The sequence below is a fragment of the Triturus cristatus genome, chromosome 4_1 (genome assembly GCF_964204655.1).
Source record: "Triturus cristatus chromosome 4_1, aTriCri1.1, whole genome shotgun sequence".
NCBI lineage: Eukaryota > Metazoa > Chordata > Amphibia > Caudata > Salamandridae > Triturus > Triturus cristatus.
This window is the reverse complement of record NC_140585.1, coordinates 439,491,623-439,509,028: the sequence shown is the minus strand read 5'-3', so window position 1 is coordinate 439,509,028 and position 17,406 is coordinate 439,491,623. Positions and strand designations below refer to the sequence as shown.

Sequence of the window (17,406 nt, the reverse complement as noted above, 5' to 3'; positions counted from 1 at the left end):
CTCCCCAGATGAACATCTTACAGAAATATCTGTTTTTGGTAGGATTTCCTGTGTGGCTGCCGAGCCCGGCGGGTCCAAACATTGGATCTACCCCTACTGGTGATTTCTCCACATTGTGGTGTTGGGCGTTTTGTATCATGGACGCTAGGCCCATTCACACAAGTGGGGTAACATTTTCATCGGGGCAAGTGGGGAAAGGCAGGTTAGTAAGAATTGTGTGGATCCCGGAGGTCTCCGGAAGTTTATGTCACAAAAATGGAAGGAAAATGTGCAATTTTAGTCAAAGTTTGAGATCTGCAAGGTATTAAGTGTAAAAAAAAAAAGATCATGGAATCTAAACAAGACACACTATCTTGGAATGCCCCAGGTGTTCAGTTTTCAGAAATGCCTGGCTTTGGCAGGTCTCCCCAGATAGCAGCAAACCCAAGCCTGAAAAGTGCATCCTTTCATCATAGAAGTAGGACGATATTGGTACTTATCCCAACTCTCCGACCCGTGTGTAAAGATAAATAAAAAATAAACATTTCCTTTCTTGCCATAATAATGGGGATGCTTTAGTCCCCAGGGGGTAGAAAGACTGTTGGGGTCCTACTGGAGGTGGAGTCTAGGCCCGATGTGTGGGCAGGCCACCCCCATAATAAAAAAACGCCCTGGTGCCTAGTGGGCTTTCTGCCCACCCTGCAGGTCAGATTGGAGTTAAAGTCTATCTTATCGCCCCTGGGGCGGGGCGGCAGAAAGACTGTTGTGAATCATTTGGGGGGCAGGAGGGGCAAGGCACAATGCCTGGGGGAGCCACCCCGCCCTTTTCTCCACAAAAAAAACCCTCAGTGACTAGTGGACTTTCTGCCCCAGTCCCCGGGAGCAGATTGGAGGTAACAATTGTCAGACTGAGCCCGCAGAGGGGAAAAAAGATTTTTGGGCCCGGGGGGAGGTGGAAGCATTAGCCCATTGCTGGGGGGGCACCCTCTCCTCCAAATACACTGCCTGGTGGTTTAGTGGGTTTTGGGGCATATTGTAGGGAAAAAACTACTATCTGTCTTCAACTGGGGCAGAAAGACTGCTGGGGGTTATTTAGATGGGTGGGAGCTAAGCCTGAGGCCTGGGAGGGCCATCCCCACCCATTATACCACAATAAAAATCAGTCCCTGGTGTCTATTGGGCTTTCTTCCCACTGTCCAGGATATGCATGCTTTTCCTGCCCAGGGCCACCATGCATAACATGGCAGTCCTAGGCAAGCAAAATGAACAACAGATGACCTGTACTAAATTGGGTGGGCCTTATGGTGTTCATTAGCCAGATGCCCCATGACAGAAGGCCTACCTGCTAGAGATTAGTGATGGTGGAGCCAGCTGTGCTTCTGCCATAGAACACATGGGGGTTCCCCACCTCTAAGTAAAGGCAGGGGAACCATGGTTGTGCGTGGCAAGAGATCTACTGATTTAGGGCGTGGTCATTTCCCCAAACCCTCAATGAGCCTTTGACTTTTGTCTCTGAAATCTGCGAATTGTACAACACTCAAGGATGATAGGGTGATATTGAATTTTAAGTGGGCAGGAGATGAGAGCACCTGCCTTCCACCTGTTTACTTATGTGTTGCATTTTATGACTGTCCTATTGACAAGTATTTGGCAATAAGAATTGGTGCCTGGTGATTGTCACTGTTAAGAATAATTAAGACCACTCGTCCCCTTCTGTATGGCATGATCTTATGCCACTTAGCTTAATTTTGGGTTACTCTACTTATTTGTTGCACAATCGCTAACAAAACTGCATCACCGTGCCATAGAACCAGTGTTAATTTTGGGCTTTGAGAAAGCTAACAGATAGCACTATTGTTGAAACATCAAAATAATCAATATAATTATTGTGTTCTTTATATCCCACAGGTAATGTTCGAGCTTGCAAGAGTCCTTTTTTGACCCTTAAAAAGAAACATTGTGAAGAGATGTTTTCCAAATACAAATGGTCTGCTAAAGATGGAGCTTAAAGTCGCAATCATCATGAAAACTATTTTTTTCGTGCACAGCATTAACATTGTACTTCAAATTCACTGGAATGTTGAAATAGCTGTAAAATAGTACAATTATTTAAAACCCAAAATTCAGAATTTTGTATATGCTTATGTGACAAAGATTGGACAAAACCGTTTTTAATTCTGTTTTCTGTCATTTTGAATGTAATGATTTACCACTGTAGATTAAAGATATTGTCAATCAAATGCCCAATCGTCCCGGGTTTCAATTTTAAAGTAAACTTGGTAAACCATGTAATATATGAATTAATTCGAAGTGAAATTAAATAGCTTTAGGTTGTTAAGTCATCTAGCAAATCCACATGGCTAAAAAAGCTCTTGGTAACATATACAACAGTGGTCAGTCATCATTGCATAACTCCCTGTATAGCTAACCAGAGCAACAACGAAGAGTAATTTGTATTCTATTATTTAAAAGACTTCTTAAGAGAGCTACTTGATTATCTGGAATAGCTCTATATAGCCTTGGAAAGAGTATGAATGAAGTGGAAGACCTTATGGTTTGGTGGATAGGGCTCTGGCAAAGGAAATCTTAATTTCGCTCATTATGTCCAGACCCATACTGATATCAAGGGGAATACACTTGATTGGATATTCACATCAGGAGTATACTTGTTCTCCATAGATCATGGGCCACTCACGTTAACAGATCATGATTTATTTGTGTTTTCATTGATTTCACCCCTCTTGCAAGAGCATTTGCAATTTTAGAACTCTACGGTGGACAAAATAGGCCTGTTGATGTACATGACTACACCCAAAGGGGTAAATAATGCCTCACATTAGGCAACTGAGAAAGCAGCCCTGAAGACGGTAGCTGCCTAGAGGAAAAAATGGCCTCCACAGGAATGCCTGGTTCTCACCAGAGTTGGGGTCTATATAAAGGTTTGCAGACAGAGTGATAAAGAATGGCAATTGTTGAGCAGCGTATTCAGGGGTGAGGAGATTGCAGGCAGGAGCATGAAATTATTAAAGCAAAAGAAGAAACTTCTAAGGGGTTAACAAACTTTGATTAGAACAGTACAACAGAAATCATTACATATTTAGTAAGCTAAACTTCACTGCCTGAAATCTCTAGTGGCATCATCAGAACCCAACCTGGCTGGCTAAGCACTTCAACGAAATGCTGTTCTTTGGTTAGAACATTTAAGACGCACCACCATGTGAGAGCTAAGAGCCACTCACCTGGTGACTGCTCTTAATGGATGGGGTATTAGATATGTGGTTAACCTAAATGGCACAGGTTTCCAAACTCAATCCTCTTAATCAGCTCTAGACCCCTGCCTACATTTTATTTTGTGAGTGACCTCAACTGTGACACACAGTTTATTACATTAATCAGTCTCCTTGAGAGTGCTCTGATCCCTCAAATTTCATTTGTTTACACATATGCATAAAATGCACCTTTGTACTTGAAAATGTGGTATAGGAACAATGATCACAATCTAATGAGGGACTGGATCTACTGGATGTGACTCAGTCAGGCTTTTATGAAGGAAACTGCATTGATAGATATCAGAAATAAACTATTATGGGTTAGAGTTAGGGGTAGCTAAATTTTTTATTATTGGATCGGTGGGTACTTTTGATACAGCGGATTGTTCATAGCTAGTAAAAACCCTGAACCAATACTGTTAAGGCTTGGGTCATGCCGTCATGCCTTTCTTGATGTGGTAGTAATAGCAAGTCAAGGTAAAGTACTCTACTTTGAGTTGCTTTATTCCACAGGGCTCAGCAAGCCCCATTACTTTTTCAGTGGATATAAGATCTTAATGGTGTTGTGTAGTTCCCACAAACCTATATAGGATCTGTGCGTTAAGACAACATATGTTGTAGGATTGGAGTCAGACTGATTCTGGGCACCCCTACCGAATATGTCAGCCTGTATACCAGCTAGCTCACAGTGCCACTAGAAACTCCTCTAACCAAGGAGAGAATCGTTATTGGCAACTATCGAACATTACAACCCTGATCCCTCAGAATCGTGGAAACAGTGCCACTTTTCGCTCAGTCACTCGTGCTCACTTTGTCTCAGAGAGATACACAGAATAAACGGAGGGGACGTTTTTCAAAAAGCCTTTATTGAACCAGCGTCATTCTAGTGTAAAATAGGTGTACTGAAACAACCATTAGACAGTAACAGATACAAGTGATTATAAGCACTAACAAAGTAAAAGGATGATAGATTTCTACCATCGTGCTAAAACAACGAATACAGGCAAGTATATAAAATACATGACAGTAACATGTGTACTCCTACAATGCGTCCCTAACTAGATGTACCTGAATGTACCTAGCATGTATGTGGGTGTAAAGCCAAGAATCCCTCTCGAATAAATTCAGCCCCATTACCTGAAGTGAGAGACTGGGGGACCCCGTCTTGGTCTCGAGTTGAAAACCCCGTAAGGGTTGTTAGACCACTGTGAGCTGGAGTGTCTGCATGCAGGAGCCTCAGCGTCTTGCGTCAGTGTGTCGGCATGGAAGTAATTTTCTCCTCTGACTACCTTAGCAAGAGATGGTGTATATATATCCAAGCGTTTACCCCCTGATATTTGTCTTTCATCTGTGTTTTGAAGTTCTGATTCTAGAGGAACGAGTTCAATTTCATTGTTTGTAACTCCACCACTTTGAATTGGTGAGTCTTCGAATGTTATGAGTCTTTCTGTCTGTACTTCCTTAATGGTAGCGAGAGGAGAGCGTCAGCTACCCAGGAGCCCATGAGGTCCACTATTCAGTATCTTCCACATAGTGTGGTTTGATCAGATCAATGGAGACAAATCTCTTTTCTTTTTTGCAGGCAAGAGGCGGAAGACGTACTGTTCGTCTTCCTTCGACAGCCAGCACAGGTACAGGTTTTCTGTATGATCACCCAAATTCTTTCGTGTCCTCGATCTTTTCTCTGACCAGATCCCTGACTTTTGGGATCCAGACAGGTCTTGCCGTGACTGATTTGACTTCCCCAGTGGCGGTGCGCTTGACCTGTACGTTACTTTGTAGTGCTCTGGATTCATTCAGATCCTGTAAAATGTTATTTCATCTGCCACTGTGCCTTTACAATCGGGATCAGGTACTCACTTTCTCGACACCCCCTAGAGAACTTTTTGGCATGTTGTTGAGGGCACGATGTACCCCATATAGGTGATTGACCCAACTACCACCCAAGCCTAATACTCTTACTGTTAAATACTGCTTTAAGTCCCAGTTTTTCCTCTCCACGACCAAATTTCCCTCGGATGGTACAGGGAGGAGTACCACATTTTACACTCAAACCTTCCATGGGTTCCTTGTAAGCCCGAGAGCTAAACACAGGGCCATGGTTCGAATGTAATGTGCCAACTGCGTATGTCCCTATGAAAACTCGCAAATCTTTTATAACAGTTTGAGCGTCAGCCGAGCGCTATGGCCGTACCCATAGGAATCTTGAGCCTGAATCCACTGCCACCAAGATATACTTGTTAGCCCCATTCAAATGTAGCGGGCCGCAGTGGTCCAGATAGACACGCGCTAGTGGTCTGTCTGATATTTGTAAAGGTGTCTGCGCTGGACGTGTCACGGTGGAACCTTTCATCTGCTGACAGATGTCACATTTTATGACAACATTTTTCGTCTGTTTTGTTTAAACCAGGCCACTAACAGCGCTGTTTCAATAATGAAACTGTCGCTGTTATCCCTGCGTGTGCAGAACCTAGACCCTCATTTGCAGCTAGTATTAAACCTAATCTGCGATCTATGTCTGGTATTACTCTATCCCCCACTCCAGGAATCTGAGCATTCGGAATGTTGTTTGCATCTAACTTGTAGCAGTATTTGAGTGGAAAACCTTTTGGTAAGACTGTGCTGTTTTTGCGTGAAGCAATGACAGCTACCATTATCTGTCCGTCCATTCTTGTTTTTGAACAAGTGATTGCAGCTGCGGCAGTAGTACGTACTGCCCCCTTCACAACTTCATCAGCCAATGAATTCCCTTCAACGTGAATGTTATCACGTTGATGACTGAGTGTGTGCATCACGTGAGCTCTTGGTAGTTCGTTTTTCAACTCAGCTACCTGTTCCCATAGCATTTTATGCTTTATTGTGCCACCTTTCGAGTCTTTAAATCCATTTTGACCCCAGTAGTGAAGATATTCGTTGTATGACTGGCAAAAGTAAAAAAATCGCACACTGAGTGTGGGGAATTCCCGATCTGTTTATATTAGTGACAGTATGAGGGCTTTTAACTCTGCCAGCTGAGCCGTGCAGTCTCCTAGAGACTGTGTGTTCGTATCGCTGGGATGAAACTTGCCTTCCCGCATACGACCTTTTAGAATCGCGTAAGCGGCGCTGTATTGTTGCTAACTTCCTATGGCCGGCTGAGCAGATCCGTCAGTGTAAATAATGTATTCATACTGATCCAGAGGCATTCATTTGGTAGAGGATATTCTTTTTATTTTTTATAAACCATTTTTAGTGAACAAAAAAAAAAAAGACATGGTACAGTACTTTGATCAAATGATATGTGGGTCTACTGTGCAAACATAGCGAATACATTTTTAAAGAATGCCATTTGGGCACAATCCACCATCCCGCCACCCCACCACATGATGAACCACCTGACCACCAGGCCGCAATCAGCATCCGGGCACTCAAGCACATGCAGGATGAATCTGCACCCCTTCGCCAGCAACAATGGCGCAACGATAACAGTCTCTTCAGGGCTAGAGTATGTCGTCAAGTCCGGAGACCTCCAGCATGAGGCGCCGGTCTCGCTGACGTTCAATGGTGGGGACACACACGCAGATTACCTCTATATTTATTCCACCTTCCCCACTTATGGTCCCACTTTTTAGGGCACCCTCTGTGTTTGAAGACCTCTTTTTCGGCAGTCATTGCCTTGTCCATGTCCATCATCCATTCCCTCCGGCCCCGGACCATCTCTGCTCCCATTCTCTGCGCAATATTGAGTTTCCCGAGAGCCCACCTAGTTAAAGCCCGCTCCTGCTCCACTTGTGTAAGATCCGTGGCATCCCACATGTTGAGTAAACAGAGCCGAAGGGTAGCCTTCAGAGACTTACCACAAGCCCTCTCCATCTGCTTTGTTATGTTCCCCCAGAATGTTTGGGCTTTAGGGCAATTCCACATTATGTGGTAGAAGGTGTCGGGCAAATTGCAACACCGGAGGCACAGAGGGTCAGGTCTTCTTCCCATTTTAAAAAGTGTACATGTGTCAAAACAAACTCGATGTAGGATCTTCAGTTGTATCAAACACAAGCGCAGGGGAATGGCCACCTCTCTGTGGGACGCCAGGGCATCACGCCAGTCCTCATCCTCTAGCTCTCATTGTTCCGGAGCTTCTCGTAGATATTCTTTATCATATTGCAGCTATGCTTGTGTTTTTAATCTTGGATCAAATCTGTATTCTACATCCGTTGCAGTGAGAGAATTAGCCCATTGTATCCATCTTGGAAGTCAGGCTTTAGCATTACAAATGCTGGCTTTTGTAGCAGCCTCTAAGGCTGGTACTGGAGTTACGACAATTATTCACTTCCCCTGAGCCAGTGCGCTTTCTCTTACTACAGCGGTCTGAACGGCTGTCAGTATTTTTTCTGTAGAAGCAAAGCGCATTTCAGCGTTTGTTTACAAATGTGATTTGTAAGCTATGGGTACTGTTTCGCCTTCATTGAAGGTTAGGTAAGTATACCCGTATTGACCCGCTACAACGCGGATCACCAGATTGCGTACGTTTATGCGTGTCTGCAAGTGTTTTGAAGCTATCATTTCAGCTTGTAGGGACTGAAGGATATCCGTGTGTTCCTGTGACCAATGCCTAAGTGAGAAATCGGTATTCACAAAAAACTTGGTCCCAAGTTGAACACCCCCCAAGGGATGTTAGACCACTACGAGCTGGAGTGTCTGCATGCAGGAGCCTCAGCGTCTAGCGTCTGTGTGTCAGCATGGAAGTCATTTTCTCCTCTGACTACCTTAGCAAGAGATGGTATATATATACCCAAGCGTTTACTCCCTGGGGATATACCTCGCTGTGTCATGTCTGACTGGGATGACTGAAGGAATGACCCTTGCACATAGTTTTTATGCGGGAGATAGTAGGCCTGCTGTCCTGCTGTGATTCCAAGAATCCTCATGCATAATGAATGAGGCTTAAGCTTTACGGAGAAAACCCCATGTCATCTTTTGACATTACCGTAAATAGGTAAAAGGTCAGTACTAAGTACCGTTATGTAGTGTAATGGTAGGGAAAATATAGGTGAAGGGTTAGGTGACTACCTGAGCCTATATTAGGGTACCTATATGGAACATAACAGTGGTTTTGGTCAAAAGTGCAAACACTCTTGATCTTGGGCAGGAGGGGTTGTGGGTTGCTATGTCACTAGGCATGTAGACATTCCTGCTGAGAGTTCCTATGCTCCTCACTACAGCCCGGTGCCATGGGTGAAAAATGGTTTTAGTGGTGAGAAGAATACTAGGGTGCTGTCCTCCAATATACACAGTGACAAATACTTTTCTGATGTAAAAAGATGAAGTACCTGGAATGCGTTTAAATGGCTGCCACATAAGGAGAAGCTCAGCTGTATCTTTTTGGTTACAATAAAGGGCTTGCACAATAATTAGAGGCTATCATGAGAAATGTCCCTTCTGTCTGACTTAACATGCAGAGAGGATACCGTGTGAGCTCAATGAAGGTGTCTGCTTGTACCTGGCTCTAGGGAGCGCTTTACAGCAGTGAACCAGAACCCCCAAAGCCAAGGTGGACATGCTTATTTCTTGAGGTCCAAGCAAATAGCAGGAGAAACTGAGCAGATTGAATCAATCAATCAATCAGGGAATTTTAAGCGTGCTACTCACCTGTGAGGGTCTCAAGGCACTGGGAGGGGGGAGGGGTCCGCAGATCTGTTTAGCCAAAGAGCCAGGTCTTGAGGGTCTTCCTGAAGGTGTTCAGGGAGGTGGCGCGTCTGATGTCTGCCGGTAGCTTGTTCCAGGTCTTGGCTGCAATGGGAGAGAAGGATCTTCCGCCTGCTCTGGCTCTGTGGATGCGTGGGGTTTCGGCCAGTGCGAGGTTGGAAGATTGGAGGTTTCTTTTGGGTACGTGGAAGTTGATTCTGTTGTTGAGGTATTTGGGTCCTTTGTTGTGTAGGCATTTGTAGTGGGGATTTTGAAAGTGACATTTCTCCACGGGGAGCCAGTGGAGACTTCGTAGGTGTTGGCTGTGCTCTCTTACACATTAGGCAAATGTGCAACAATAGAGGCACAGAAGCCAACCGGTTCTGTCACAGAAATTGCATTATTATACATACTTTGGTGAGTTTTCTTTATCTGGCTTAGTTTATTAACAACTGGAAGAATAAGAAGGGTTCAGAGCTCAACTGTTGCATGGCTGAAAGCAGGTAGCTTGTGTTGTCATCGTAGCACCGAAGTAGTATGCAGTTTATGTTGGGTGGGTAGAGAAGAGAAAAAGGCTAGGTTGGTCAACACCCTTGCTCAGGAGTGCTGTCTGACTCATTAGACATTTTGAGGTAAAGCCTTCCACCATTATGTAGGAGGTTTCTTTACAAAATGTATGCCTTTGTGTTTGAGCGATACTTATCTTACTTTTCAAACAACTGTGTCACCCTGCCCTGTTCAGAATTCTGTCTTAGACCCACAGTGGGCGCAACAGCTGTTAATTTACTATAGATGCTGCATGCATATTCATTACTCATCTGTAGACCAAAAGTCTTTTGTTAGAGTTGGACTGATTGGTGTATTCAAAGTCTGCCCCACCCTTATTAGAGCGTGCCTTTTGCTTATTTTCTTTTTACAAAGCTGTGCAAAGACTGATAGTTGATGGCAGCTAGTATTCAAGTGAATGACACCATCTTTCTACTCATGTGAGAGGAGTCTGTTGATAGTGACATTATCTAGGAAATATCTGTTCAGTCTCATGAAACTGGGGTCCTTCACAGTCCTATGTGTTTGGATTTACATGTGGTGCATGTGGAGGTTGACTACAGTATAACTTTTGTCCCCTATTGGGACATGTTGAACAAGATGTCAGCACATGGTAGGACTGGCTCACATGATCCAATTGAGTCTTCAATTCAAAGGAAAAGGCAACAGTTATGTCTCTTTCATCACCTTCACAGGTTTCTACTGAGGGATGGGTGTGCTAGCTCAGCCACTATTTTACCAAGAAAGAACTACCCCTAGAAAAGGAGTTGAGCTGAATTACATGCATGGACTCTGTACCTTTGATGGAAGATTATCCCCTTTCACCCTTTCTCCCTCTGCGGATATTGTGCCCATAATGCAATACTTTTTGCCACTTGACTTGGTTTCTGACCCCTCCTGTTGGCTAACATGTTCAGCACACAAGAGAAAGTCGAATACTTCTGTGTGGCAACCAAATTGATTTCCTACACAGACAAGAAAACTCTTGCTCCTCTGCAGGTCCATCTATTAAGTAGCCATCTAAGATACTATTATCCCTGTCTGCTGTGAAAGGCCATGGGACAGTTTCAGCTTATTAACTCAGTTGTGTGAAATGCAGGCCTCCTCACTACTTGTGCAAGGGTCTACACCCACTGTGGAGGATCATTGTTTGATGCACCTGATAGAGACGTTACCTTTCCCAGGCATCAGGCTGGGTCTGGAAACTTTTGCTTGGGCAATACCCCTTGCGCGCGTTGTCGTGTGGCACCATTTGGCTCCGCGTGACATCGTCAGTAGCGTTGATTATGATGTCGCGGTCACCTATATAAGCGCCACTCAGGCACGCAGACGTCAGTTCTTTTCTTTCAGAGCCAGTTAAAACACAATCCGGGAAGAGCTACCCCTCTGTTGCTTGTTGACAGGCCTTTTTTTAAAACTTTTGGCGACTTCAAAAACAAAATCCAATTTGTGTGAGAGTATGTCTTTGAAGCAGACAGGGTTTGAGCTGTGTGGTGCTTGCCACTGCCTGATGTCGGTTACCGACCCCTACCTTGTCTGTCTTTGGTTTCTCGAGCTCGACCATGATCCAAAATTGTACTTGAATTGTCGGGCCATAGCTCTGAAGGCCATGCGGGAACGGGCTTTGAAGCTCCGTGCGGCCCCGTAGTCGACACTGTCCAACGAGACGCCGCAGAATTCCCAATCAAAGAAGAGGAGGTCGCGGGACTGCTCCTGGAGCCCCAAGTCCTCTTCAACCCTCTCAAGATCTTTGGGACACTCTGGGAAGAGGCACAAGAAGAAGTCCAGGCAGACTTCATCTTTGCCTCAGCTGTCGTCCATCGACGAACGAGGTAAGGAGCACCAACGATCTAGGCATGGTTGTGCGGAGCTGGAACCAGGGTCGACTTTGCGCTCCCCCCCCTTCCAGGAACCTGAGCAACCCCCACTCGCATTAAAGAATTTTAATGAAGCCATGCGCCCCGTTTTGGAGCGTGCCGACCCCTCTAGTTAGCCCTTGGGCCCCACGGGGTTGGAAGCGGCCCCATTCGATTTGACACTCTTGGCTCCGGTGGGGTCTCAGGGATCCGTTCATGGATCCGGGTTGATGCCAGCCGTGCCATCCCTACCTTTCCCAGCATTTGACCCGAAGTCGGTGCCTTCGGTGCTGCCGGTGCCCACTGGGGGTGTCATCCCCATCCTGATCCCTGACGACACTGAGGCAAAACAGCATCTCTTTTTGGATAGAAGGCAGTCTCTGCCCTAGTGAAGTTCAAGGACTCTCGAGCCACGGCCAGATCCTTGGGCCTCTTTCTACACCTCGTGGCCAGTCTAGCTTTCACCCCTTTCATGGCATCGAAAGGGTTATCTGCAGCGACAGCCCTATCCCAGCCACCGTCCTGCGCAGACTTCCCAAGTCATGCGGGGACAAGGAATGGAAGCCAGAAGTCATCAGCCAAGCTGCCCTCGGCAACCGCAGTTTCCAAGCACTCCTAGTCTGACTCTGCAAGACCACACCACTCCAGTTGGTGAGAGAATCCATCATCCTCTCCCCCGCTAGAGGTGCATACCATTGGACAAGTGAGTCTTGCAGATCATTCAGGAGGGTTATTTTCTACCTTTCCGTTCTTTTTCTCCTCCCATTCTGCCAAATCAGGAACGGCCGACGGAAGATCATTTGAACTTGCTCCAGGAGGAAGTTACATCTCTCTTGGGCAAGGGAGCTATCGAGAGGGTCCCAGATTCAGAAGTAGACAGTGGCTGTTATTCCCGCTACTTTCTGATTCCGAAGAAGAACAAAGGGTTACGGCCCATTTTAGCTCTTCGGACCGTCAATCTCTTCCTCAAGCAGGAGAAGTTCAAGATGCTCACTCTAGTTTAGGTCTTCTCTGCCCTAGACTAAGAAGACTGGATGTTGGCAATGGACCTACAGGATGCGTATTTTCACATCCCCATCCAGCCGGGCCACAGGCGCTACCTGCGGTTCAAGGTAGGCTGTGAGAACTTTCAGTTACCGTGCTCCCCTTCGGCCTTACCATTACACAGTGGGTGTTCACAAGGTGATGGCAGTGGTCGCATCTCATCTGCGCAGGTTAGGAGTGTCAGTCTTCCCCTACCTCGATGACTGGCTGTTAAAGGCGTCCTCGCCCCAGGCTGTCATCTCCCATCTTCAGACTACAGCAGACCTCCTGCATTCGCTGGGGTTCTCTATAAACGTCCTGGAGTCACACCCGACTCCTCTCAGATGCTACCTTTCACTGAAGCTATTCTAAACACAGTGCAGTTTCGGGCCTATCTTCCGAGAGAGAGTCCAGGATATTCAGGTTATGTTTCAGCCTCTGTCCTGGATTTCAGTGAGACTAACTCTGTGGCTGTTGGTCCTCATGGCCTCCTGCATCCTGTTGGTAAAGCATGCCAGGTGGTGTATGGAAAAGACACACAATTGATGGATGGAATGCAGAACAAATCAAAACATTCACCCCCAGTCAAGAGATCTGGGTTAAATCCTTCACTCTTTTGCTCACCATGCCACCCCAGTTTAGATCTGGCCATATGCAAATCAGTCTTGACCCTGTGCCTCATGGGAACAATCCAGCCCGAACTGCCAAGCCAGGTCCTCCCTGGACCGGAAACATGCATCCTAGGACCGGTTTCGAGGTTTCACCCCTCATCAGCCAGGATAGCTTGATTCCAGTGGCACAGTGAGCCCAGGACCCACGTCTGGGCATACCTGGCGCACTTGGGGCGAGAAAGAAAAAGACACACAATTGATGGACGGAATGCAGAACAAATCAAAACATTCACCCCCAGTCAGGAGATCTGGGTTAAATCCATCATTCTTTTGCTCACCATGCCACTTCAGTTTAGACCTGGCCATATGCAAATCAGTCTTGACCCTGTGCCTCATGGGAACAGTCCAGCCCGAACTGCCAAGCCAGGTCCTCCCTGGACTGGAAATAAGCATCCTAGGACCGGTTTCGGGGTTTCACCCCTCATCAGCCAGGATAGTGTATGGGGGCTTTGCAGTGGGACCTGAAGTTCCAGTGGGCATAGCATTGAGGAAATCTCACTGACATGGTCCAGATCTCAGAAGGAACTGCAAGAGATCTGCAGTGGTGGTTGATGAACCTCGATTGGGTAAACGGCAGACCCCTCTCCCTTCCCCAACCAGATCTCAGTTGTGACAGATGCAGCCATCTGGGAGAGGTGAAGATCAGGGGACACTGGTCTCCGGCGGAGTCTGGGCTCCGCATCAATTCGTTGGAACTTCGAACAATTTGATTGGCATTGAAGGCATTTCTTCCCTCTGTCAAGGCTAAGTTAGTGCAGGTATTCATAGACAACACCACCGCCATGTGGTACTGCAACAAGCAGGGCGGTGTTGGGTCATGGACCCTTTGTCGAGAGGCCCTGCATCTCTGGACATGGCTGGAACAGCAGGGCATAACTCTGGTGGTTCAACACTTGGCAAGTTCTTAAAATGCCAGTGCGGACAATCTCAGCCATCGATGCCTAGCAGACCACGAATGGCGTCTCCAGTTGGAGGTGGCAGAAGGTCTCTTTTAGCACTGGGTAGATCCTTAGTTAGATATGTTCGCCTTTGAAGAGAACGCACAGTGTCAGCAAAACTGCACGATGGAGTTTCCAAGGCGGCTATCGCTCAGCTACACCTTTTGTCGTGAGTGGAGCTCAGGCCTGCTGTACACCTTTTCGCCCATACCACACCTGCCCAGGGTACTGAAGAAGATCAGGAACAAGCGGGCCCAAGTCATTCTTGTGACTCCGGACTGGGCAAGGAGAGTCTGGTATCCAGAGCTTCCGAAAATGAGCATCAATCTTCCGATGAGGCTGCCCCTTCGGGAGGATCTACTGTCGCAGAAGCAGGGGAGGGTCCTCCAACCGAACCTGTCAACTCTGTGCCTCCATGTGTGGAGATTGAGTGGCGGCAGTTGATGGCTTTTGGCCTTCCGCCCTAGGTATGCAATATTATCTTGGCAGCCAGGCGTCCCTCCACTAAGACTGTATACGCCTGCCCGTGGCAGATATTTGTATTATACTGTACAGAAAGGTCTATTGGCCCTCATTCTGCTTCTCTTTCCACTATTCATTCTAACCCTTGCTCAACAGGGCTCTGCCTTGGGTACTTTCAAGGGTTATCTTTCTGCTCTATCCGCGTTTTCGCGGCAACCAGACCAACCATCTCTCTTTAGGTCTCCAATTGTAAATGGGTTTCTGAAAGGGCTGGCTCACTTGTTTCTGCCCACACCCTTTGTTATGCCACAGTGGGACCTTAATTTGGTCCTCACTTTTCTTTGAGTGTGCTCCTTTCGAGTCTCTGCACAGTTGTCCTCTCTGGCTGCTTACGTTCAAGACAGCCTTTCTTGTGGCGATGTTATCTGCCCGAAAGGTGAGTGAGCTGCAGGCGTTATCTGACAAGCCTCCCTACATGATGTCTTTCCCAGACAAACTGGTGCTTAATTTTTGCCAAAGGTTGTGACTCCATTCCATCTGGGTCAATCCTTCATGTTGCCCACCTTTTTTGCTCCCCCTCATCCCTCTAAAGATGAGGAGCGTCTCCACTGTCTGGACCCAAAAAGAGCATTGTTGTTCTACCTTGACTGGACAAAAGAGTTCCGGGTGGACGACCAACTCTTTGTGGGGTACGTGGGAGCTAAGAAGGGGAGGGCAGTGCAGAAAAGGACCTTCTCTTGATGGGTTGTTCTCTGCATTAAGACCTACTACGCCCTGGCTAAGAAGCAGCCCCCTGAGGAATTAAAAGCCCAAGTCACCAGGGGAAAGGCTGCGACTACAGCCTTGGCTCGGGGTGTCCCAGTCCTAGACATCTGTCAGGCAGCAACGTGGGCATCTTTGCACACGTTTGCGAAGCACTACTGCCTGGACAGTCAGGTCCGCAGGGATGGGCATTTTGCCTGTTCAGTCCTGCAGGACTTCCTAGTGAAGAAATTGGTCCACCGGGTTGGTATGTCTTTGGTATCTAATTCAAAGGTAAGGAATCTGCAGCTAGAAGTCTCTATCAGGTAATGCATTATCTGGAAGAGACTCTGTCTAGTTGCAGATTCCTTACAGCCCCATCCATGCCTCCCTGCTATGTGGACTTATTATGTTAGGGCTAGAGTTACTCCCCTTTTCAGGGACTTGGTTTTGCACACGACTTGGTGGCTCTGCTCTTCTAGCATGAAAAAAACAAAAAGTACTGATGTCCGCACGCCTGGTTGGCACCTATATAGGTGACCACAACATCATAACCGACGGTACCGATGCCGCCAACATCATGCAGAGCTGAATGGAGCATCCAGACGACGCTCTCATGGGGTATTGCTCGAGCTAAAGTTTCCAGACCAAGCTTGATGCCTGGGAAATTCAAAGATAAGGAATCTGCAGCTAGGTAGTCTCTACCAGATAATGTGTTACTGAGTGTAAGTACCTTGTTCTTCACTAACAATTTAACTTCATCTTACTCTTGGGTCTCATCCCCAACATCTGCATATCTTCCTAGGACATTAAGGGCTGGAGACACTCTTCTTGGCCTCCAGGAGCCTCATTTCTAGGACTGAGTGGTCAGTCAAATAAATACAGAGAAGTGTGCCCTCTTTCTGTGGTTCAGCAACCTCCCCTGTGCAGTAAAGACACTTCTGAGCCTAAAGCAGATATATCATCTCAACTGCAAACTTTCCTTCTATTTTCCTCTGACCCTTACTTTGTGATTAGCCACAAGGCTCCTCAGGGTGGTGTCTTACCACCAGCATTTCAGGTAGTCCCTCAATGACCGAAACTAGGAACACACTCCTCAACTTGTATATCAGTGCTTTACCAAAAGGCAAACGTGTCGTCCTTCCTTTTGCCCTTTTTTGGCTATTTGGGATTTGTTTCTTAGGCTTTGTTTTACCTTTAGCCATGGTTCAGAACTTTCTCTACAACCATTGGCCCTATGCTTAGACAATCAATTCCTTCAGATAAACTCTATCACTAATCAAGGGTAAATCGCTACATTCCTCTGGGTCGCAACTCCCTCCAGTTCCAGTGTAAGTGGGTTTCCCCCAGGAACTTAAGATTGTGGCCTAACCAATGCCCCCACCATGGCCTGGCTGCGCCCACTGTCCCGAAGTATAGGGATTCAGTTTATTCTGTTGCAGGTACCTTGGCACCTAGGCTGGGGCGTAAAAAAGTGATGGATGGAATGCTTGAATTAATCCCAGCCTATGTTAGTTACTTGAGCTGCATCACAATCAATCGTTATGTTGCACACCTTGCCACCTCAGTTTGTACCCAGCCATATGCACACCAGTATTGACCCTGCACCAATGGGAACAGTCTAGCCAGAACTGCCAGGCCAGGTCCTCTCTGAACTGTAACACAAGCAACCTAGAACTGGTTTCACTCTTATTATAGCTAATCAGCCAGGTATAGCTTGGTTCAAGAGACACAGTGTGCACTGGACCCATGTCTGGGCAAACCCGTCGCTCTCAGCTCGGGTCTCCAGTAATTACTTGAACCTTCTCATGGAAGTTACATTGAATTACAATTAAGGTTCCCGGTTTTCCGTTTTTACAGATTTTTACAGATAAATACAGACAGATACAATGTGTTTTCTGGGTGTATTTATTTTTAAAAGTGGATAAATACAGAAAATTGGGCTTCTTTTAAGTCACACTGTGCTGCCTTTCATTAACTATATGCCAGCATCTGAGCAGATGGACAACATGGGAAATTTAAAAAAAAGATGCATTTTCATTAAATAATGCCATGTGTCAACATACATTTGTGGTATAATGCAAATATTTACCAGTGGATGTTTTGTTATATAATATGAGGCAGCTGAAATGGCTAAAAAAGACAGACATCAAAGTATGTGTGCGCGTCTATCAGTTAAATAAATATGGAAATGTACAGTTTTACCACTTCATTTATCCGCAAAACACAACATAAATATGGATAAATACAGATAAAGTGG

The 17,406-nt window shown here is 46.3% G+C and overlaps 1 protein-coding gene across 2 annotated transcripts in view; it reads left to right on the top strand.

Annotated features, from left to right (window-relative positions):
* Positions 1-2,219, top strand: part of RMND1 (required for meiotic nuclear division 1 homolog) — a 485,798-nt gene extending 483,579 nt beyond the window's left edge. For both annotated transcript variants that reach the window (XM_085652595.1, XM_085652596.1), the window contains exon 13: positions 1,888-2,219. In XM_085652595.1, coding sequence (XP_085508721.1) covers positions 1,888-1,920 — 33 coding nt within the window. In that variant the 3' untranslated portion in view covers positions 1,921-2,219. The remainder of the gene's footprint in view (positions 1-1,887) is intronic.
* Positions 2,220-17,406: the final 15,187 nt, after the last annotated feature.